Genomic DNA, 24,609 nt, shown 5'->3' with positions numbered 1-24,609 from the left:
GAATATATCTCACTGAGTATATAGAGTCAAAATACTATGTTTTAAAGCCAATTGATGTAGTTCTTTTGTCTGTGGTGTTATAACATCTACCTGATGTGTAGTTAGGTTTGTTGTTTCTGTTTTCTGTATTTGACAATACAAGCAAATATGTGTGTGCATTTCTGTATCTTTCCCCTTCTTGCACAAAAGACAGCATGTCACAAACACTGCTAACTGCCTTGCTTTTCTCTCTTAACAATATATGCTGGAGATCACTCACGGACAGTGATAAAGCAGTTTTTTTTTTTCCATTTCTTTTTACAGTTGCATATAACTGCATCATGTGGATTACCATAGTTCATGAGTCTTTGGGTTGTTTCTAGCTCTTTGCTGTTATAAATACTACTCTAGTGGATAGCCTCAGGCATACATCAGCTAGTATTTTTGCAGCATATCTTTGGGGTACATTCCTGGAAGAAGAATTGCTGCATCAAAGGGAGGTGCATGTGTCATTTTGCCAGCCTTTGCCAAATTCTCCTCCAGGCACTGGCATTCACAGCAGCCGTGCATGAGAGTACCGTTTCCCGAAGTCTTGCGACAGAGTGTGCTGTTTTGGAATTTTGTCAGTCCCAAAGGTGCGAAATGGGATCTCAGCCTGGTTTAAGAATTTCTATCACTTCTATCGTTATGCCGGACAACGATTCTTTCTCTTGTGATGGCAGTAATTGCACGAGGATCGATGTCCAGGGGCGTGGTGGTGGGGATGGCAGTGCTGACGTCCAGCAGTGGCCAGCAGCACTGGGGCCCTCAATGGAGCAAGGTGGCTGTGTATTTTCATGCGTTTCTAGGCTGTGTAGCTTGGACCTCGGTCCTCTAACCCTTCTGGCAATACCGTGAGCTACTTAGCGTCTTTTTAACACAGCCTTGTTCATCTTAAGCACCAGGCTGGTTTTTGTGGCTTCCAGCTAATGGCCCGGATGTTACTGTGCTGAGAGCTGGCAGGGTCGTAGCGGGAGGACTCTGAGTCCATTGGCCTCCTTGGTGGCACAGTGGGTAGGAAATCAGACGGGAATGTGGCACATGGGCGAAGATGGCCTTTAAAAGACCATCTTTTAAAACAGTCTTTTAAAGGACCGCTGGGACCCAGTTATGGGCCATGTGAAATTTGATGAATCATATTAGCAATTCTTTTCTGGTCGGAAGAGACACTGGGAGAGGGAAGCAAAGTCAGGATGGTGTGCAGAGAGAGAGCTACAAGTCTCTCCCCTACAGAAATCACACATATGTACACTGCATGTATATACTACAGGCCAATGAAAACCTAATTTTAGCCAAAAGCAAAGAAGTATGCTATTATATTAGCTCAAGGAAATGCTGGTTATGTTGAACGGCTCAGAAGCCTGGATTATTCATCCATTCATCCATTTATTTATTTGCTCAAATCTCAAATAATAATATTTCTGGAACTCTTATTATATGCCAGATACTGTATTAAGTGGGGGGAATATCATGTTGAACACGGTGCAGTCCCTGATTTCAGTCTGTACAGGAAGACAGGCAGTAGGCAGTTAAAATTGAGCATGCTATATGCTATGGTGGGGATAAGCCATGAGGAGCTATGGGAATGCAGAATAATAGTTCATGTTTTGGGGGTACTTGCTATGTGCCAGGCCCTTTACACACGTGAATTTAATTTGTAAAACAACTTTATGAGGTAGGCACAGTCTTTAACCCTGGGCTTACAGATGAGGACATTGAGGTACAGAGAGCTTAAGCAATTTGCTCAAGGACACACAGCTGGACAATGGAGGCGCCAGAACTTAGCGCTCCGTTTTAATAAGTGGGATTGGATTATCTCTACCTTTCCTCGCTGTCCCCCGCCCCTCAGGAGACCCTTGACTAGGGTCTGCTCAACCCTCTCTGGTGTGGCCTGCTGGCCGGGGGGAGCCTGACACCTTCCAGGGTGAGCCCATTACTAGGCATTAAGGTTGTTTCGGACGGCACACTCTGCTTATAGAAGTGTATGCCGTAGAAGAATATTTAATGGAATGGGAAGATGGTTGCTATCTATTATCAAATTAAAAGGTAAGTTATTAAAAACAGAATGTACAGTATGTAGTATAAGCCTAATTTAAAAAAATGTGTTCATATATATAGAAAGAATTACTGATCATTTTCTCTGGGTGATGGAAGTTTTGGTGTTTTTAATTGAATTCTTTTTGCTTGTCTGAATTTTCTAAATATTCCATAATAAACACGTAATACTTTTATAAAGAGAAAAAATACCCTGTATTGATGGATTCTACCTTTTACTACAGGTTATTTCATTTTGCATTAAAACATCAGCCACAAATGAAACAAGCCAGACACAAAAGGCCATATATTGTATGATTCCATTCATATGAAATGACTGGTAGATTACTGGTTGCCAGGGATTAGGGCCGGGGGTGGGGATTGGCGAATGGGGAGTGACTGCTAATGAGTATGGGGTCTTTTGTGGGGAAGGTGATGAAATGTTCTAAAGTTAGATAATAGTGATGGTTATGCAACTCCGGGGTATGCTAGAACCCACTGAATTGTACACTTTAAAAGAGGGAATTTTATGGTATGTGAATTATCTCCATGTAGACTTTTTTATAACTAATGCAACCAAAATGTGCAATCCGTCTGGAAGCTTATTACTAAATGTTTTTGACATCTCATAGTACTTTTCAGGTTACTGACGTTACGTGAGATATGGCATCCCTGTAAAACGTGAAAAATTTACAACCAGCAAGAGGGTTTTCCTTCAGTACAAATAACAGTGTAATTTAGATTTGGTTTTCATATAGTAATAGGCATTTGCTGTCACTTAGTCTTAAATTTGGAGGTGTTTTCATCAATGTTATTTGCTTGATAAAACATAGTGATTACAAAATAATTTTAAATAGCATTGTGTTTTATTGAAACTTAAAGTTCATAATTATGACCAGAAATGGAATATATATATAAAAAAAAAAGCCATCAGCCACTAACTAGGAAGATGGTTCAGACCACCCTCCTAAACTCCTCAGTCTGAATTCTGGTGCCTCTAGCGTCTTCCTAGGAATGAGCATTTTTAAATAAGGGCTTTGGCACCTTTCTAGGTCCAGATGCCCTTAGTTGAGACAAGGTCCTGAGAAGGTCCATAGTTTCTCTCTCATGCAGCCCATTAGAACCTGCATGTGCTTAATCTAACACCCTTCTGCTTGGAAAATTTTCAGGTTGTACCATCTTTGAAAACTGCAAGACGTGCCGAAACGGCTCTTGGGGGGGTACTCTGGACGACTTCTACGTGAAGGGCATCTACTGTGCAGAGTGCCACGCGGGCTGGTACGGAGGAGACTGCATGCGTGAGTAGACCCTGACATAGCTCCATCTCTAGCGTGTGCTCCTTTAAAGTCTCAGCTTTGCCATGGACTAAGGTTTATCTTATTGGACTCTGAGTTCTGGAAAGTTTGTGGCCAGAGGGCTTTCTAGGTAAGACTGTAAAAAGCAAAGATGTGTTTCCATCTGTTGAGTGTGGATTGTGGACTTCTGTTTGGACTTGGCCACAGGAGGTTTCTGTCTGTTCTTAAATCTTCCCCTCTCTCCTAAATGAAGCCAATGCATTCTGCACAGAGCATGCCTCATGTCCACTGAGAAGCAATTGCGTGTTGTCATTGGTCAGCAAGCAGTGAATAAGGCTTCAAAAATGCTAAGTCTGTAGTGCATTTAACATATGAATTTCTATTGGAAACCTTCTTGAGTCCTGAGTTAAATTCCTGGAACCCATATCAAATGGTCAGCATGCCACGTGTCCCAGGAAAGGGATTCTTTCTGGGTTCCGCTTGATCTCCAAGAATTACTAAATCTTTATTAGTGTCCCCCTCTGAGTCAATAATCCTTTGAAAATGGAGTGGAAATCTAACCTGTCTCAGTTTAAGATTCCCCTCTGCAGCAACTGAGAGTCAGGATCTGGAGCAATGTACAAACTGTCGTCGTTTCGTTAAAAGCCTATTTCACGTGTTTCCTATTTGAATCAGGAGCAGTCAGGGTGGTCTTAGAGTCTAAGTAATTTTACTCTTATGAACCATATTTCCAGTCTGCAGAAATAGAGGATGGAGTGCTATTGGTGTTCTTCGCTTGATCAAACCTGTTGCAAAATACAAGAGTCTGGGGCAAAGGGTGAGGAAGATATCTAAGTCTATGTGATTTCAGACCCCATATTCTCAACCATAGTACTCACCTACCTCCCAGTGGTGAGTTCTTCCTAATAGCTCTGTTTTCTCTGCAAAGCAGGGTATGAAATCTCTAATGATAGCAGAGTAGAAGGGAAGCTGAGGCTTGAGAGTACCGAAGTTTTGGGACAGCCACGTGATGAATGAGGAAATGCACCAGCTAGCGATGATTTAAAGCATGTCCAAGCAAGGCTGAGGACCCAGTTGAAGCTGGAACTCCTGTGTAGGTGATGCAGCCAGGACAGGTGGATGATGCTGTCTGGCAGCATGGTAGCAGAGATGAATAAAAGCAGTCATTTGGTTGATCCAAGAGTTGGCTGAGACATGATTGTCCAGGGGTCCAGGTTGGGTAGGGCATGAAACCAAAAAGAACCGGGTAAAGAGAATAGGGACTGGAGGTCTCGATGAGATGGAAAAGCAGGCTTAGTGATAATAAAGCAATGGAACATGTAGATGGAAGAGGTATTGTGGTCAGAGAACAGAATTTCTAAGTTGAAGCTTTCAGGGGTGGTGGTGATAATGTGTTCATATAGATTTGTCAGTTTTTGCTGTGTAACAAACAACCTCAAAAGGACAGATGTGTATTTTTCTCTATCCTGGGTCTGTGAGTTGGCTGGGGTTTAACTGGTTCCAGCTGGGTTGGCCTGGGTTGAACTCTAGGGTTCAGGGCTCAGACCAAAGGGGCAACTTGGCGTGTGGTCTTCTCAGAGTGGGTCACAGAAGCACAAGAGGCCAAGCCAAACACACAGCCAAATTTAAGGCTTCTGCCTACATCATGTTCACTCATATTCCAAGGAAGTCACATGGCTAATCCCCAAATCAGTCAAGTATGAGAGTATATTCCATCCCAAGGGGAAGAGTACAAATATTTCCTAAGCAATACTCTAAACACTCTGTGTGAGTAAGTGGGTTTGTTTATTGGACAAGGCAGAGAAGGGGAAGAATATTTGCATGTGCGAGGTCAAAGACAGAAGGACTGCATTTGCCCCAAGAAATCCTGTAGGTGTGTCTTTCCAAATGGTACCGATTGGTTGAGTCCTGGGTTTAGCCTCAGTGTAAGAGCTGACTGTGTATGGAGTCTGATTGGTTGGATTAGTCATGGTGGCCATGTGTAGGATCAAAGCCTTCTCAAGGACAGCAGAACTGGCTCAGGGCAACTGGTCATCACAACTAGGCAGGCAAAGCGGAGCACACATGCCCCCATTCATTAAAAAAATGCTTAATGAATAAATCTACCCATAACCATTCAAAAAATATTTCTTCAATGGATGCTTCCAGGTGCAATGATGAGCAAGACAGGTGTAGTCACTGCCATCTCAGAGCTTGAAAATTAGAGAGGAGAGACCAGAAAACAAAACAAAACAAAACAAAAACCAAAACAAAATAAGAGTGTGGTCAATGCTATGAAACAAAGTGATGGTCATACTCCTATCTCATTCTTTGTTGGTTCAGTTATGCTTGTTCAATTCCGTGATGTTTGTTCTGAAAGCCTCATTCCATACAGTGTATGTTACCTGATTACGGTCCTCATTCCACCCAGCTATGGATATTATCTGATCACAGCCACATACACGAAGGAAGCATTTCTTATGGATCACCGGGCTGGTCACCAGGGAATACAATGAACCCTCCGTGAGTTTACAGTACATTCGTGGAAACAGGGCTTGACCCTAAGAAGACATTGATATGTTGTTATTAGGTTCTTATCACCTACAGCTCATACTGGCACTAAATAAATGTGAAGGGAATTCATAAGAGGAAGTAATTCATCTCAGTATTTGTTGAATGCCTGCTCAGTGCTGGGCACCATGCTGCGTGCCTCTGTTAAGGGGCAGCTGAGCACTTGGGTGGTCTGTGCACAGCTGGGGCACAGTGCGGGAGCCAGGTGGCAGTGCAAGCATTTACCCAGTAGATGGCGCCCAAGCGATCCTTTCAGGCCCTTTAATCCTGGAGGAGGAAGGCTTCCTGCTGAGCCCCGTTGTAGCGCCCTGGCATTTTTTCCTGAGTGCCATATAGAACCTCAGAAGCAAAGAGGAGTGCAAATGCCAGAAGGTATCAGCCTCTTTTATATTTGAGTTATAGAGCATTCAGTACTGAGCAGTCGTGGTAGCACCTTTATTTGCTCCCTGTCCTTGACAATGCTTGTCACAGTTGGTATTAACCTAACTACTTAGAGTCTTAAAATCCATTAGGTGATTGATTGATTCATAACCATTGACAAGTTCCATTAACCAAGAGAATTGGAGAAGGGCTGGAGGTCACTGAGCCCAGGAGACAACTTTCTTCACATCTTCCTGGCCAGGAAATAGTGGTTTAGTGATCTCAGAATATTCAGGCTAAGAAGCTGATTCCTTCTTTCTCCAACTTTCTATTTTGAAAAGTTTTAAATACACAGAAAGGTGACAGAATACTTCATTCATCCTTTGCCTGGATTTACCCATTATTATTATCTTCCCACATTTGACCTGCTCTCTCTTCTTCTGCACCATGGATTCATGAATTTTCTTTTTTTCCACATTTAATAGCGCTACCATCATTTTTTAATGCTCAACTTGTCCCAGAATTGGCCACCGAAGACCCTTTAAGCCCACTTCATCACATCATTCACTGAGCACTTCCTTGCTTCTTGGCCACCGTAACCCCCCACCCTCTCGCAAAATGTTTCAAGTTCACCTTGATTGTTTACATACAGGTCCCGGAACCAGCCATTTCTCCACGAATCCTGGTTCCTTTTGTGGGGAATGGTATTTAGGAACTGTGATCTGGTGCTGGCCATGAGAGACACTGATCTCTAAAGTCAAAATCAAGGCTTCCTTTCAAAGCTTCTTAAACAGGAAAGTTGAGTTCTTAAGTGGAACCACTCTGCTGACTTCCAGAGTGAAGTTTATTTAACTTGGCCTTCAGACCAAGTTCCTAAGCCACCAGATGAGATGAGCGTGAGAGGGCCCGAGAGCCACCCGGATGCCATGCTTCTAGGTAGCACTGAAGTGATGCCAACCCTTCGGGCCCCAAAGGATCTAGGGAGGTAAGAAGGTTAGGAAAGCAACCTAGATGAGAGAGGATTTATGGGGAGAGATTATAGGCCCTTAAAACTTTTTTCTTTTCTTAGTTATATTATAGATAGAAGCAGAGGAGCAGAGGAACTGGCCATCAGCTGTGACCAAAACTGTTTGTGGGGCTGGAATATCAGGCTGGTCCTTGAGCCATAACCAGGAATGATCAAGAGCAAATGAGAGAGAGAGAGGGAGAGAGGGAGACAGGAAGGGAAGAGAGAAGGAGGGAGAGGGAGAGAGGGAGGGAGGAAAGGAGGGAAGAAAAGAAGGAAGGAGGGAGAGCAGGAGGGAGAGGGGGAGGGAGAGAAAAGGCTCACAAATCTGTGTGTGACCGATTTACTGATTTAAGGAGCCCTCTTCCTGGGAGAGCATAGAGTCACCTGGGTGGAGTTACTGAAAACTGGCTCATTTTCCTCTGGGCTTTTGTGTCCTGACACTTCCAGGAAAGGAACAATGCCCAATTAGGAACAAATTGGGGGTGGTATTATGTGGCAGTTAACAGCTGGGCTTGGAACCATTAGGACCTGGATTTTAATCTCTCCCGTGACTTTGGGCAAAGTTACCCAATCTTTGTAAATCTCAGTTTCCTCATTTACAAAATGGGGAAAATAATAGTGCCCCCTCAGAGGATTTTTGTGAGGGTTAACTGAAGTGCTGTCTATAAAATTCCTTAACATGGAGTCTGGTATATAGTAAGTGCTCAATAAATGGTAGTTGCTATTGGTATTATTACTAAACCAGAGCCTTGAAGGGAGCTCTTTTTCTTTTTCTTTGTTGGGAAGGAAATCAATGTAGGGCCAGAGAGGAAGAATAATAAAATGGAACTTCCCAAGGGACAAGAGAATATACACTGGCCATGAGGAGGTTATTTTCTCAGGACCACTGGTATGGGGGGACAGGCTTCAAAAATGGTTTGATTGGGCAAGGAGATGTTCGATTTAATCTGGCATAGTCATTCATTCAGTTAACAATTAATTAAGCACCTACTCGACACATACAAAGGTGTGAGCAAGACAGACAAGGTCCCTGCTCTCACAGAACTGTGTCGTGGAGGAGACAAACATTTAAACCACCATTATAAAGTATCAGATTGGTTGGGAATATAGGCCAAATCACAGGATGAGCCATGAAATCATTCCTGGACATCTAACGAAGACCTGAGCCACTGACAAAAGCCATCACTTAGCACTTATTTTGAACCAGGTATTGTTCTAAGTACCTTCATGTACAAACTCATTAATCCGCATCACAGCCTTTTATAGGTGAGGGCACTGAGGCACAGAGGGGCTGAGTAACTTTCCCGCTTGCTGTCATGCAGCTGGTAAGTGGCAAAGCCAAGGTGCCAGTTCAGAGGCTGGGCCCCAGGGCCCAGTGTCTCATCCTCTATACTAAACCGCCTCTTGATGTGAGAGGCCCGTGAGGTCCTCACTCCGAGTGCCTGTCTGAGGGCCTAGCAGGTCAGGGTAGGATGAACCAAATCACATGGAAGGTGTGAGCTTCCTTGCGGCTCCTGGTCCTTCCCATGTCCTCATCCAGGCTTTTGTTCTGCCATCACTGTCGGAGCTCCTGGGCCTACAGGCTTTAGGGCTTCAGCCCATGATGTAAAGAGGCTCCTAGGAGACCTGGAGCGGTGGGTCAGAACCTGAGCTGTCACCTGTGATTCTTGTACCAAATTTGTGTCTCAGATCCAGACAAGACTCGAGACGCGACAGTATTAGGTGCCATTTACGGAGGGTTTCTGTGTACCAGGCACTTGCTAAATGCTCTACATACAATATCTATCTCATTTAATCCTCAAACAAATAAGAACTTATCAACAACAACAACAACATGGTAGCAGGTACTCCTATTATGCTTATTTCCACGTGAGGGAACCTTGGCTTGGAAAATCTAGAGAACTTGTCGCGGGTCCCACAGCTTGGAAAATCTGAACTGAGATTACGACCTGGTCGGGCTTCCAGGCTGCCCCTTAACCATTGTGAGTCCTGTCTCCTGAGTGCTATTTGAAGGAGGAAGGAAAGTGCAAATGGCTTTTTAGGTCAGAATGCTTTCTTTAGTCCTTCCCCTGCCCCCATCCAAGAGGAAAGATTAAAGAAAGAAAAAAAAAAAGCACTGCTTCTCAGAAGTATGTTGTGTCTCTCTCCTGCCTCTCCTTCCTTGCTTCCCCAGCTGGAGATAACAAGACTTATCTGAATGCTGGGGGTGTTCATTTTTGCTGGGAACCTTCCGCTCTCTTTCTAGTTTAGCAGTTCATGAAGGTTTCCTTTCAGCTCTGTAGAGGCAGAGTCTATCCAGCTCTCTCTCTTGTCTGGGTTTGTAGCCAAGGGGAAAGATGGGGGAGGGGCGGCCTTGGAGATGAGTCCAGGATTCGAGATCCCAGGGGACAGTCTGGCTTGGCTGGCAAAATTCCCTGCACACACACACACACGCGCGCGCACACACACACACACACACACGCACGCACACATACACACACCCTCTTCCCCTGCAGCAAGACATGGTCAGGGAATCTGAGCACTTCGTCTGGGCCATTGCCTCTCTGGTCTTTCAGACTCAGGACCACCTGCTTGGTTGGCCAGCCGTACTTCCTTGGCGGGGACGCTCACCTGTGTTCGGTGTTCTGCCCTAGACAGAGGGTGCAGTGAGTCTGCCCCGCGCCCGGACCCTCCGACTCAGATGCCCACGTGGAGGTGGGAGTCGCTTGGTGTGAGGAGGGAGCAGAGCGCCTTCTCCTTTTCCCGGTGCCCAGTACCCTCCCCCCAGAGCACATCTCTGAGAAGTGGCCTCTTTGTCTCTGGCTGATTGGAACTTGTCCCTGCTCCTGGGACCGACTCTGCCCTCCCCTCTGGAGTGAGAAGGAAAACATCATGAGGGACCGAGGCGTCACATGTGGCCGGGAATCCTGGCTGCTTCTGAAGGACGGCCCCTGGGCCCCAGGAACAAGTGGTCTTGCATCTCAGGTGGCCGGGGGCCAGCCCCCCGGGGTGGGTGGGGCTCCCGGCCCTCCGGAGGCCACACGAGACCCTGGGGCTGGCCAAAGACCGTGTGGTCTTGCCAAGAAGACCTGCCTCGGGAGGGGCACCAGCTCCCCGTGGACCTGCGGCGTGGGAGGGCAGTGACACTGCTGTCTGATTCCAGGGAAGAAACCAGAAGCAGGCTGGCGGCATCTGCTGCTGATTTCGACTTGGGGTCCCTGCAGGAGGTTTGCTGCGGAGCTGGGATTTAACACCTTGTGGCTGGGAGGCTGCCAGTCCCAGAGGGGCGGAGACTGTGCAGGAAGGTTTCTTTTTTTGTCTCTCACACCCAATGTATCACTTCCGTAGCCGGGCAGCAGATGGGCGGATGGGGGCCATGAGGAGTGTGAGGTATGCAGGCAGAAGGCACGTGCTCTTCCAGAAGTTGGGGGCTGGGGCAGAGATTCAATGTATTTGGGGGACGGGTGGTGGTGGAAAAATCTTGCTGCTTCAAAACCGAGTGGGAGAAGGCTGGGTCAGGAAACCCTACGACAGTTTAATGCACTAGCAGAGACCCAGCCTTGGCACTAGACAGATCCAAGTTCAAATCCCCGCTCTGCCACCAAGTAGCAACAGCTAACATTTGCTGAGTTTTCTGCTAACTGCTTTCCATGTGCGTAATCCGATTCAAGTCTCGCAAAACGTATGAAGTAAGTGCTAGTTACTCCCATTTGGCTCCGGTCTAGTGAGGTTCTGCGAGATGAAGAAACTTGCCCAAGGCCACGCAGCCCCGTGACGCTAAGGCTGAGACTCAAACCAATGACAGCGGGACTCGGGAGTCCCGTCGTAACCACTGCTCGGCAGTTAGAACAGTCGTCTGCAGTCTTCCGACTTCCTGGCCATCCAGCTGTGGGGAAGTCACCTAACTTCTCCCATCCTTAGTGTTCCTGTCTGGGGACTGGGGAGATGAATATCGTTCTCCCAGGTTTCTTGTGAGGATTAAACAAGAGAATTTGCGTAAGTCTCTTAGCCAGTCCCTGGCCTGTCACAATATCATCATTCATTCATTCAACAGCTCTTTTTTGAGCACCTGTTATATGCCAGTTTCCATTCTAGGTGTACAAGCTAGAGAAGTCCCAGCTCTACCAAAGGGAGTAAGCAGATAAGCTAGATAGTTTCAGATAGTGATGTGTGTTACGAAGAAAACAAAATCGAGTAAAAGGCAGTGACTGTAGAGACGTGAAGGTCCATTTTAGCTGGGTGGTCCAGGAAGTTCTCTTTGAAGAAGCAGCAGTTGAGCTTAATTCCCAAAGGAAGGAGATGTGGAAGAAGATGAACCTTGTAGGTTAAGGGAGCAGTGGGTGCAAGGCTTGGAGCTGGGATAGAAAGGAGGCCGTGTGGCTGGAGCTGCATGAAGACCAGATGGGTGGTGGTAGAAACCGGGCAGAGGGCAGGGCTGGGCGGTCCGTGAGGCAGGGCCGTGGATGCTGTGGGAAGGGGAGGCACAGTGGCCAGCCTTTGGAGGGTCGAGTCGAGAGAGTAATGTGATCTAATTTATTTATTTAAAGGTGGCTTTGGCTGCTACGTGGAGAATGGAAAGTTGGGAGACAAGGATGGATGTGAGGAGGCTGGAATTGCAGAGAGAGAGAATGGAGGCCTGGCCCAGACAGGAGCCCCACATGGAAACTGGTGGAAAATGTTTCCCATGTGGTGCTGGGCAGCAGCAATAAACACCCTAATGATGAGATGACTCATGCTGCCTAGCACTCAGTTTTGCAAAAGTCACAAGCTTCAGACCTCGCAGCTTGTCAAAAGCAGAGTTTGGGCCGTATTCCTAACACTGTAGAAATATTACTAACATCATCCTGCCATGAGGCACCATCCACTGATGTTCATATTTTTCTTTTGAGCAATGAGAATTTATTTGGGGGGGTTATTGAAGATAACCGCATGTCCAGAATTCATGAGGTTAAACTGGGTTCTGTGTAGAACAGGGTTAAATGCACTTTTTCTGTAAAGGGGCAGATGGTAAATATTTTCATTTCTATGGATTCTCCTGTCTCTTTTTGCAGCTACTCAACTCTGCCATTATAGCTGGAAACTGACCTTAGACAATGCATTAAAAATGGGTGTGGCTCTGTTCCAATAAAACTTTATTTAAAAAACAGGCAGGAAGCCGGATTTGGCCCATGGATCATAGTTTGCCAACTCTGGTAGAAAATATAGTTTATTTACATGACCCAGATAACATTTTTTTCTATAACACCAATTCAAGACATTTCCCCCAAACTCTTTTGTAAAACTAAGGTGCATCTTACACATCTCTGCTTAACACTAGAGGATATGATATAATTTAATGAAGACTCTGTTCCGTGGTTTTCAAATCTTGGGGATTCCTTGGAGGTAACTCAGGAGACCAAGGTGATAGTGAGAGTGGAGGGCTTGGGGCCCCAGCTTCTGCTTCAACCAGGAACCCCTCTTGGATCCATTTTTAAAAATTAAATCGGTGGTCTTCATAAGAGTTTGTCTGAAAAAAAAGGGGGCTTGGGAGGTAGAAAAAAATTGAAAACCACTAATCCAGTCCAAATGGTTGGAGTTCATGTCCCCCTGCAGGCGTTTATCACATAGTTGCTGACAGAACAAATTAATACATACATTTTCTAAATGGACGGAGGGGGGTCAGGAAGGAGTTGCTTTGGGGTTATATTTGTGGGGTAGCGAATGTGCAGGGAACACAGACCAAAGGGTCTTATGCAGATTTAGACTCTGGACAAAGGCCACGGTGTCCCATGTGGAGCTGCGGGGAGGGCCTGCTTTCTGAGCCTGGTAAGGTGGCAGCAGCAGGCTGGCATGCGGCCGTCTTAGAGAGGCAGGGGAGAGAGTGGCTTGGACTTTACGTCCAGACACAGGTTTAAATCTCTGCTTTGTCACTTAGTAGCTAGACAAGTTATTTATTTAATCTCTGGTTATCTATTTTTCCATCTGGAAAACTGGAATGGTACTACTTCTCTTCTCAAGCTGTTGGCTGGATCAGATGAACTAACAGTTCACTGCCGGTTGCCTAGCACGTTGCCAGGTGCCTGAGAAGTAGAAATATCCTTCTCCATTCTGTTCCCAAGGGTGTGGGATGAGCCCAGAGGCCTTGCGACCTTTACCATCTCTTTCCTGTTGACTCCAATGTCCATTCCCCAATCTTCTCTTCTTAGGATGTGGCCAGGTTCTACGAGTCCCAAAGGGTCAGATTTTGTTGGAGAGCTACCCCCTGAATGCTCACTGCGAATGGACCATTCACACCAAACCTGGGTTTATCATCCAGCTAAGGTAAGGGGCTGGGGTCAGAATTAGGGAGTCTGAGGTTATAAGGAACCACAGTAACAGGACCAAAGGTCCTGGATCCTAGTGACCAAGGGCTAATCATCAGAACTTCATTTTTAAAAGCAGAAAATGTATATTAGAATCTTTACCTCTCAGTGATTTTGTGGGCTAAGGCCTGGGTAAAGCTATAGTCAATTGGATGTTTGTCACTCACTGCCGACGACGGTGAGGCTCAGGTGACGGTGACCCAAGGATAATACCAACACAGCAGGACACCGAGAGCAATCTATCCCCCAACCCCCAGATCCTGACCAAGCCTTCCTATTCACTCAGTACTGGACTAGACTCTATGGGAGGGAAGGGGAGAAATAAGGACAGGTCTAGCCTTTAAGGGATTTGCCCTCTAGGCCGGCGTTTATGCTCATCACAGCTCCTTTCATTGCTGTTCTCAGAAGACAGCCACCGCCCCTGCCGCCAATGAACTGATTATTTCACATGCGTGGAAGATAAGCTGATTCTTCTTATAGAGCTTTGGGGTCCTCACAAATGTGACTCATTTATGCCACAGTCCAAAGTATAGACCCAGGTTTATTGTAAGTATAGATAAATAACACGAGTGCATCCTGTTTTGTGAGACCTCCTCACTGCTGCATCCAGGTGCCTGAAACAGGACCCGGTACACACCACAGGTGCTTGGTGGATTCTTTTTCATTTTTAACATCTTTATTGGGGTATAATTGCTTTACAATGGTGTGTTAGTTTCTGCTTTATAACAAAGTGAATCAGTTATACATATACATATGTTCCCGTATCTCTTCCCTCTTGCGTCTCCCTCCCTCCCACCCTCCCTATCCCACCCCTCCAGGCGGTCACAAAGCACCGAGCTGATTTCCCTGTGCTTTGCGGCTACTTCCCACTAGCTATCTACCTTACGTTTGGTAGTGTATATATGTCCATGCCTCTCTCTCGCTTTGTCACAGCTCACCCTTCCCCCTCCCCATATCCTCAAGTCCGTTCTCTAGGAGGTCTGTGTCTTTATTCCTGTCTTACCCCTAGGTTCTTCATGACATTTTTTTTCTTAAATTCCATATATATGTGTTAGCATACGGTATTTGTCTTTCTCTTTCTGACTTACTTCACTCTGTATGACAGACTCTAGGTCTATCCACCTCATTACAAATAGCTCAATTTCGTTTCTTTTTATGGCTGAGTAATATTCCATTGTATATATGTGCCACATCTTCTTTATCCATTCATCCGATGATGGGCACTTAGGTTGTTTCCATCTCCGGGCTATTGTAAATAGAGCTGCAATGAACATTTTAGTACATGACTCTTTTTGAATTATGGTTTTCTCAGGGTATATGCCCAGTAGTGGGATTGCTGGGTCATATGGTAGTTCTATTTGTAGTTTTTTAAGGAACCTCCATACTGTTTTCCATAGTGGCTGTACCAATTCACATTCCCAGCTTGGTGGATTCTTGTTGCATAAATAAAGTTGAAAGAAGTGCTCCCTGCTTCCAGTGTATCTTCTCTCTCCTGGCAAGCACCTCTGCTCTTCCTCTCTAGGGAAGCAGAGTGGCCCACTCTCCCCTGGGACATCTAGGGACATTGTCCACCTAGCTCTTCCCTTTTCTAACCAGTGGGGAGGTTGGCGGTGATGGAAATCTCTAATCTTCTAGGGCACAGGCTTTCAGTAGGTATTTTCTGGGTGGATCAATGCACCTGGAGGTTACCACATGCCAGCTGGCTCCTCCATGGTGTTCTGTCCTTCAGGAGGGGCAACACGATACCCGCTTGGGAAAGACCCAACAAATCAGGTCCCCTTCTCAATCCTTCTCATCAAAGCTGTGCTTAGTAGCTGGTCTTCTTTCTCCCCCAGGTCCTGGGGTTAGGAGTAAGCTTCTTTAAGTGGACTTTCCCAGAGGAAGGTTAACTCAAGGAGGAAGTGAGAGGCCACACAGTTCTGCTGAATGGGCTCCAGGCTGAGTCTGGCAGGATGATAATGGCAGGTGTTAAATGCCACATGTTAATTTTTCAGCAGCTCAGGGACCAGGACCAGTGGTCCCCTCAGGGGCCTCTGAAGAGCTTCTCAGGAGATACAGGATACAAAATAAATCCCCTCCCCCTAACCCCGCCAAACAAAAGTCCAAAACGGTGGAAGGATTGAGAAGCACATCACCTGCCCGGGAAAGGGCCCTAGGGATTGGAAATATGTAGATTTCTTTCCTTCCAGTCAAACCTGGACCTGCTGGCCAGGGATAATAATAAGGACATAAATACTCTGAAGCCTAGTGTTCAGCCCAAAAGCTGGCAGTCATCCCTGATGCCCCCCTTTTCCATCACCTCCCACAGCCAGGTCGTCACAAAATCTACTTCCTTACTTGTAAAATAATCTCAAGTCCATCCACTGTCTCTATTGCCAACAATTCCTTTGTTTTCTGGTTTCCTTGCTTATTGTCTGTCCCCCAGATCCGAACTCCATAAGGGCGGGCACTGTGTCTGCTTGGAACACTGCTGTACTTTCAGCACCTAGAACAGCGTCTGACACAGTGCAGACCTGCCACAAATGTGTTGAATAAGTGAACAAATGAATGAATGTAAATACAAGTTGCAATGTCTCATGTTTCAGTTTCAGAAAAAGCCGTGATCTCTGTTGGGTGGTGGCCTTGTCCCCCCTCCTACCCTTTTTAGACTAAGATACCAAAGCCCAGAGAAGGAAGTGATTGCTCAAGGCTCACAGTGCGTTGGTGGTGGCGTCTGGATGAGAAGTCAGATCCTTACGTGCTACAGCATGTTTCACAAAGTATGATTAATAGGACGTACACTCCCTAGCAAAAGATTTTGTGATAAACATCTTTGAAAAATAAACACTAAGCACACTCAGTGATTGGGTTTCTTTTTCAGTAAGACCTTTAAGAGCATTTAGAGTATCCTGATTGTTCTCTAACTCTGGCGCTTGAAGTTTTTACCCAAGGTGGTAGAAATAGCCCAGGTCCCAACTTTTCAGGTTGTAGTTCTGAGCTCTTCTGTCTGTGCCTAACTTCTCCAAACTGTGAGGGACAAGATACAGACGTACATTTTGTGAACTTGATACTTAGGCATTCCCTTGGGAATCTTCTAAAAAATATCTTTTCCTCTCCTGCCCTGGGATGTGACTGCCTCTTTTCTTATCTCTTGGAAATGGGAGCTTAAGGTTACCTTCTGCTTTTTTGATCTGCTGCACCCCAGTGTTTCCAAACCTAAGACCCCTTTAAGGTAATCACAGATATATCAGATCTCTTTCAATTCTGAAATTTTGATATGGTGCTACTTTTTCTACTCTTTGGGGCAAGAATTGTTACCAAGAGAATAATTATCTTCTGATCCTTCCGTCAGACAGAAGAGCGTGCAGAGAGTTTTTTCCTTTACTTGGTCTTGCAAGACAACATACTCTTTTCCACTCTCCAATTGTAAAATTATGATAGAGTATCCATTGTCATCCATTCAGCAATATTTGTTTAGTCTCTATGCGCCATGCACTGCGTTAGGCACTAAGCAAACAGTGGTGGAATAAGACAGGTGTCACACTCTACCCTCGAGGAATTTGCAGTCAAGGGGAGGAGACAGGCATGCACACACACTCACAAAGTCAAGGAGATAAATATGAGAAATTAAAATGTAGCTACGCATTATGAAGAAAACAATGGATCTCCTTTAGAAAGAGTTGTCAGGGAAGCCTCTTTGAGGAGAGAATATTTAAGCTGAGACCCGAGGATAGGAAAGAACCAGCCACGCAGCCTGGGAGGAGAAGTGCTCCTGGAAGAAGAGTCAGTGTGTGCAGAGATTCTCCGAATGGACTCCCCTCACCTGGGCGTGTGCGTACACACACCTGCACACAGAATACCTACCTACACACATTAAAAGAAACGTATCTGACCTCAAGTCCTCCAGGACCATTGTCCTATCACATCAGGCCAATGACACCACTCTTCAAGAGACCTGTTTATCATCTGGCCTTGAACTTGCCCAGGGGTGTAAGGACTATCTGGGGCCCACCTGTTTCCTGCTGTCACCCTCTCCACCCACAGGATTGTCATGTTGAGCCTGGAGTTTGACTACATGTGCCAGTATGACTATGTCGAGGTCCGTGACGGGGACAGCAGCGACAGTCAGATCATCAGGCGTTTCTGTGGCAACGAGCGGCCAGCTCCCATCCGAAGCTCGGGTTCCTCGCTCCACGTCCTCTTCCACTCAGATGGCTCCAAGAACTTTGACGGCTTCCATGCCGTCTTTGAGGAGATCACAGGTAAAGGCCAGGGAGACGAGTGTCGCATTTTATGGCTGTGCTCCAGACAAATGTTCCTTTCTGTGCACCCCCCTTCTCCCTGCCCAGCCTCGTTAAAACCCAGCGTGCTGGGTTCTCAGAAGCAACCTGCACATTAAGAAGGTAGAGAGAGGAGCTTCCCTGGTGGCGCAGTGGTTGAGAGTCCGCCTGCCGATGCAGGGGACACGGGTTCGTGTCCCGGTCCGGGAAGATCCCACGTGCCGCGGAGCGGCTGGGCCCGTGGGCCGTGGCCGCTGAGCCTGCGCGTCCGGAGCCTGTGCTCCGCAACGGGGAGAGGCCACAACAGTGAGAGCCCCGCGTACCGCAAAAAAAAAAAAAAGAAGGTAGAGAGCAATGGCAAGGGATATTTCAGAAACGCTCACTAGGACCAGAGCTAAGCATTATTAACTCCCCTGTTTAGATGCTGCAGCACAGAGAGACCAGGTAATTTGTCTGTTGTTGCACAGCTCTGGGGATGGAACCAGGGATCTGTACAGTTTGGCTCTAGAGCTTCTATTAGGGGCTGTCACGGTTAAGAGCATTAGCTTTGGTCCCTAGCAGATTAAGCCGTGTGGCTTGGACAAGTTCTACTTCTCTGGGCCTCATGTTCCTAATCAGGGAATAAGGACATAACCCTAGATCCTGCTCCGTTAAGGAGGTGCTGGAAGACAGAACAGATGAAGAGCTTAGCACAGTGTCTGGTACAGAGGAAGCCCTCAGTAGCCACCTTGCCCCAGGCATGCCCTGAGCCTCCCTTTGTCATCTTTCAAATAGGTGTTCAAAGTCTTAAACAACATAGGAAATGCCACATACTTTATGAGTAACTCTGAGTCTGACTTCACCTCCTGTCCTGTTCATTTAGGAAGTAGGATTTGGCCAGAATGAACAAAGTGCTCAGTCCTCAGAGATTGGATTGCATCAGGTTTTACAAAATAAACTCGAGCTGGAAGTTCTATTATTTTAATACTGAATTTTAAAAATTGCAATTGACCATTATAGCTTCCTTATGGAAGGTGTGATACAGAAGTCTCAGGAAGGGAGGCGGGCAGTAGTGGCATCCGCCCTGTCCTTTCAGCAAGACCAGCAGACAGCCCACCCTCCCCAGCCTCCTCGCGCGGAGAATGGTCCCACAGGAGCTCTAGGCAGTTGCTCCCGTGTGACTGCCTCCTTCCGGGATGTCAGTCTCCTCTGCAGCTGCTCAGAGCCTGGGAGTTCTAGAAGCTTTGCTGCTGTGGTGCGGTCGGCCTGTGGCTGAATCCTTGCCCCTCGGTGACGCCCTACCAGCTGAGGCTGAGAGACATCTGGGGGTGTTCATGGCAGTCAGCAGCTGGGGGCAGCAGTGGCTCGCCAGCTTGTGACCCTGTGACTGAGGGGAGAGTTAGGAGGGTCTCTTCTTCAACCTCCCCTGGAGAACTCTGGAAACTCTGGTCTCCATTGTCAAACAGTCAGACAGAGCTCTTCCCGTTCCTCAAACACCTGAAGCGTCCCGCCTGTGTTCAAGTTACTCCCTCTGACTAAACCCACCTCCCAACTCCTGCCCATCAAGTCCCACCCTTCGAGGCCCTATCGGATTTCTCCTCCCCTGTTAAGCCTTTTCCCTTGTTCTGATGGGCTGTGGCTTTGCCTTTTTCTGAATGTCTTCTAGCACTTTCTCTCTTTTCTGACACTAACTGAATCATGCTTCAGTTTATAGTCACTGCCTACTCTTCTTCCAAAGGCTGTGATCTGGTGAGTGGGAGCTCCTGTTCAACTTTGTATCCCTCCAGTGCCTTACACAGAGCAAACACTCGATTTGGGTTTGTTGAACTTGACCGAGTGATATATTTCTACACCAGGGTAAATGAATGTGGAATTGGTGGGTAACAAGCAGACTAGTGTTTCCCAAAGTGTTCTCTGTAGAAAAATAGTCCCAAGGACACTCTGTAAAATGCAGTCTCTCAGGTCAGATAAGCCTGTGAAAGGTGGGACGTTATGCACATTCTTAGAAATTCACAAGGCACCTCAGAATGTGGAGTGTTGGGAGAAGTTCTGCAGTAGAGGATCTGGTTAATTATCATTTAACACCAGTAGCATTTCCCCACCCTATCTGAGACCTTAACTCTCAGTATCTCAAGGGACTACTGTTTACAGAATGCGTGTCTGAAACTTCTTGAGTACACTTTCACTAGTGTCATGAAGATCATCTTCCGGTTCCTTTCCCCCAGTATCCCGGATACTGAGCTTCCTTGAAAAAAAAGATGATCTATTACCCAAGGCTGCTGTCTCCCACGGAGCGCCTACAGGAGGGGGTGAAGCCCGCCTCCGCTTTAATTGTGTGGTGCGCCTGTGTGTGTTGTCTCAGACTCTTTAAGTGTCTGGAGCATACTTCTGGGGCCTTGGAAAACATCAGATAACATCAGCAGCGTTTGATTAATGAGCAGCTGTTTTAGGCAACCTCAAACAATGGTAACATGATATCGATAAAAGGAGTTAAAAAATTGCAGGAAGACTGAGGAACAAGTGAAAGACCGGAGGCTTGAAGAAACGGACTCACTGCCCGGGGCACTGAGAGAAGTTGCCTTTTCTCTTACAGCCTGTTCCTCGGCGCCGTGTTTCCATGACGGCAGTTGCCTTCTTGACAACACCGGATCTTACAAGTGCGCCTGCCTGGCAGGCTACACCGGGCAGCGCTGTGAAAATCGTGAGTTTGCCTCCGGAGTGGGAGTTAAGGTGTCACGTGGGGCTGGCATGGAGAGGGTTTGGGGAGCTTGCCGGGGGCGTCGTTCCCTGCTGTCTACCGTGGTCCCTCCAAGATGGTGGATAATGTGGGCTTTGCCATTGAGTGGATCTCAAGAGGGCTGGGCTACCCTTTGAGTCAGGATGTCTGGAACCACCCAGTTTTGTCCTCAACTGCTGCAGATACCTCTCAAAAAGATGACGCTTTCAGTGGCCTTGAATAACATTCCGAGCTCAAACACAGTGAGATAGTGTCAACGGTAGAAAGCCACCATCATACGCCCACCTGGGGCCCAGAGTCTGAACTCCCTGTCCATCCCAGGATCCAAATTTTGGAGTCATGCCAGCTATGGAATTCCACACATCGTTCTCTAGGACGGCTCCCCTTCTGCTGTCACCACTCAAGTCCCACCTCCTGCCTGAGCTGTATCCTGGCTGTCCCATTGAGTCACCCACACTCTCAGACACAAGTCAGAAGCAGAACCATAGTAGTATTACCGAACCAAACGTGGGTCTGCTCGCCCACGTGCAGTGAAGCCAATCTACTGACACCGGGTTGTGGTGAAGGAAAGTGCGGCATTTATCGTGGGCACCCTACAAGGAGTCCAGGACAGCTAGGGCTAGGAAAAGCCAGAAGTCCCCGAAGGGTTTCAGCAAAGCATTTTTAAAGGCCAGGTGAGGGAGGGCGGGTCACAGGGTATGTGATCAGCTCGTGTACGATTCTCTGATCAGTTGATGGTGAGGTAACAGAGTGGCGTCAGAGAGATTAACATTATCCGTCCTTAGGTGCCAGTAGGTCTGGGAGCTACAAGCCCATGATCATCAAGTAGTTAATTTCTTCCACTTGGTGGTGGTTTTAGCATCTGTGAAACAACTCAGGAAATGTGCACCAGATACTATTATCTAGGTACTTCAGAGAGGAGCTACAGCGGAGGATATGGAGGGGAGTCTGTCCCGGGAAGGGTTCATAGGGTCCTGCTCAGGTACAGTAGCCCTCATTAACCCTGGTTCAACCAAACAGCAGAAATAAGAAGGAACATAGCACAAAGGAATAACTCACTCAGAAGCAGGTAGAAGTGTCTAATTCATGTTCTTGAAAGGCAGATCATGACTCTTCTCCGATATTAGACTCAGACTTTTGCCAGAGGAGAGAAACTAGGACATGTATCTGATGGGGCAAATCCATTGCCCTGGGGAAGGGTACAAATGCTGACCACTGCCCACGGCAGCATCAGGTGACATCCAGCCCAGTGGTGCAGTACCCAGGACTGTGCCATTGGCAGAGAGGAACTTAAAATACACACTATGACTAGGAATCACCTATCAAGGGTCTCTGGTAACCGAGACCCTGTGTGTGTCCTAACAGAAGTTTGAGACTTAAAACAGGAACCACAAACTGCAGCTGTCAGCACGGAATGAGACGTTTGGAAGAACAAGAAGAATCAAAATGTGGGGAAAGCCAAGGAGGGCAGCTAATGACCTAGGCAGGGTTCTCCTGAAGCAAATCCTGACATGCGGATGTGTGTGGACATGCCCCCAGGCGAAGCTGGTAAGGGAGTGGGGAAGCTGGGCCAGGAGGGAAGGAAGCCAAGCAGAGTCATGATTTCAGGCAAAATCCCAGCCTTAGTGTTAACAGGCAATGGACTCTGGAATGTGAAGTACATCTCGGACTGTGTCCTGGCTTTAATGCAAGGCAGCTGGGCTTTCATAGCCCAACTGCAATCGGTGATTGGCTAAGGGCTGCCTTGGGCGAGCAGGACATGCTTAAGTTTCTACGCTGTGTGCCAGAGTGGTTCCAATAACCCTTGAGCAGTGGAAGAGTTGGTAGGTGCAGGCCATTGGAAGCAAAACAGTGTAGACTGGGCGGGGGAGAGAAGATAAAGGGCATCCGAGGACAGAGCACCAGCAGTGTTTGCTACCATCACTTCTAACTAGCGTGCACAGGTAACTTTGGGGTCATCCTATATATAAGGGGCCTGGTCTGACTGCATTCTATAAAGTTCATGCATTTTTTCAATTAATTTCATGAACTTGCCTTGCAAACAATGTAGACAGAAGCCAGTTTCGGTAGCGTGTCCTTGAGTGTACATTTCATTCTACTCAAGGCACTCCTTGCTTTGGGGCGGCACAGCTGACCTGAGTGTGATTATGCCGGATTCTTAGAAAATGATGTTCTGCTTTGTGGTTCCTGCCTCGTTTAAGTTCACTGGGTTGTGTGCAAGGTAGAGAAGAGAAATGTTGCTTTCCCTTTGTTTCAAGAATTTGTATATGGAGTGATTCTGGAGTCTTGACAATGGCAAATCCTGAGCTCTACCCTTTAGATGCAGAGGGGGAACAAAAAAAGGAAGGCTTAAATTCTTGGTGAACTAACTGTACGATATTAGAGCTTTGATAAATAAAGGTAAAATTGGAGTGAAGTTAAAACATCACCAAATAAGTCAAAATGCCTTTAAGAAACTGGATCAAATCATGGAGGGGCGGGTGGAGGGGGGGAAGGAAATCGGTCCAAAAGTTTTGAGTAAAATATTTATGAGTAGCTTTTGAGCCAAAAAAAAATGACTTCTCATCATTGTTATCTATCCAGCAAAATACCAAAACAAAACAAAACAATTAACCACGACGAAAAACACGTAAAATATGTCATTATGAACTGATTCCTAGCTTGGTTCAAAAACTGTCTCAAATCACTTTTGGTCTCAAATCACTTTCCGTCTCAAAACATCAGTATAGATGGTCAAGAGAATTCTTCCTAGCTACTTTACAAAATGTTGTTCAAAAACCGTGATTTCCTTAGTACCCTATAGTTGTGACTGGGTGAAGATATTGGTGGTGGATATCTGATATGCCATTTGCTAGCATCAGTGTAGGGGACCAAATGTTTGATTATTTTCTGTAAGATTTAGGTCTGTTTTTCCTTTTAGGAAATTCAGCATGAATTCCAACTAACTCAGTGAGGGAATGATCACAGCTGGCTGTGGCAGTTTACCTTGTAATTTCTGAACAGATGTTAACCATGTTTCCTGAGCAGTCTTATCATCTAGAAAAAGAAAAGAAAAAAAACTTTATTGTTTTTCTCATGAGTATATCAAAAAAACGAACAAACCTCCCTGGAGGAAATTCTTTCAAAATTAATAAGAAACTGAAGCATTCTGGGATTCTCCAAATTCTAAATTGTCCAGATTGGACTAGGCATATGTTTTTAAAAAATGGCTTTAAAAGCGCCAAAGCCGGGCTTCCCTGGTGGCGCAGTGGTTGAAAGTCCGTCTGCCGATGCAGGGGACATGGGTTCGTGCCCCGGTCCGGGAGGATCCCACATGCCGCGGAGCGGCTGGGCCCGTGAGCCATGGCCACTGAGCCTGCGCGTCCGGAGCCTGTGCTCCGCAACGGGAGAGGCCACAACAGTGAGAGGCCCGCGTACCGCAAAAAAAAAAAAAAAAAAAAAAACGCCAAAGCCAGTATTAATGAGAATTGCATCTTTTGTTTATGTAGTACCAAATCTGATGAGGGGGAACCACTTCATAGTTGCTGCTTTAATGCATTGCTCTCCTAAAGGTTTTGTGGAAAGGTAGATGATCCTTTAAGCAAATGAAGGATTTGAAGTACAGGGTGCAAGACCCTGATCTCGGTCAAATTGAAAACCAGAGGCCAGAATTCCTCATTTCCCACGTTGCTCACAATCTCTCTGACACCATTCTCACCACCTGGCTTGACGAGACTCCAGATGATGGATCGATGAGCTGTGGTTACCATCCTGTCTCATTATCAAGGCCTCCCAGAGGGCTTCCCTTCCCAGGTAAAGCCCACCTGTCTCTCTTTTCTAGAGTCCCGATTGACTGTCTCTTGATATGAGCTATTCTCTTTATTTTCTTTGTGTCTGTGTATGTCGGTGAGTGGGAGTGGAATAGAGATAGATTTTCTACTAAACTACAGAAGAAATATGTACTTGTAAACACAATCAAACAGTACAGAGGCATATAAAATAAAAAGAGAACATTGTTTTCCCTGACCAATCCTGGTTCCCAGGGGAACCACTGTTCACAGCTAGGTGA

At 46.5% G+C, this 24,609-nt stretch overlaps 1 protein-coding gene across 4 annotated transcripts in view; it reads left to right on the top strand.

The window, feature by feature from the left end:
* PAMR1 (peptidase domain containing associated with muscle regeneration 1) overlaps positions 1 to 24,609 on the top strand; it is a 165,625-nt gene that overhangs the window by 119,185 nt on the left and 21,831 nt on the right. For all 4 annotated transcript variants that reach the window (XM_082844020.1, XM_082844018.1, XM_082844017.1 and 1 more), the window contains 4 exons: positions 3,222 to 3,350; positions 13,431 to 13,545; positions 17,610 to 17,827; positions 20,418 to 20,525. In XM_082844020.1, the coding sequence (XP_082700146.1) occupies positions 3,222 to 3,350; positions 13,431 to 13,545; positions 17,610 to 17,827; positions 20,418 to 20,525 (570 nt within the window). The remainder of the gene's footprint in view (positions 1 to 3,221; positions 3,351 to 13,430; positions 13,546 to 17,609; positions 17,828 to 20,417; positions 20,526 to 24,609) is intronic.

This window comes from Leucopleurus acutus (assembly GCF_964270905.1).
Source record: "Leucopleurus acutus genome assembly, chromosome: 8".
Lineage (NCBI taxonomy): Eukaryota > Metazoa > Chordata > Mammalia > Artiodactyla > Delphinidae > Leucopleurus > Leucopleurus acutus.
Note: the sequence above shows the minus strand (reverse complement) of the source record. Positions and strands in the feature narration are given on the sequence as shown.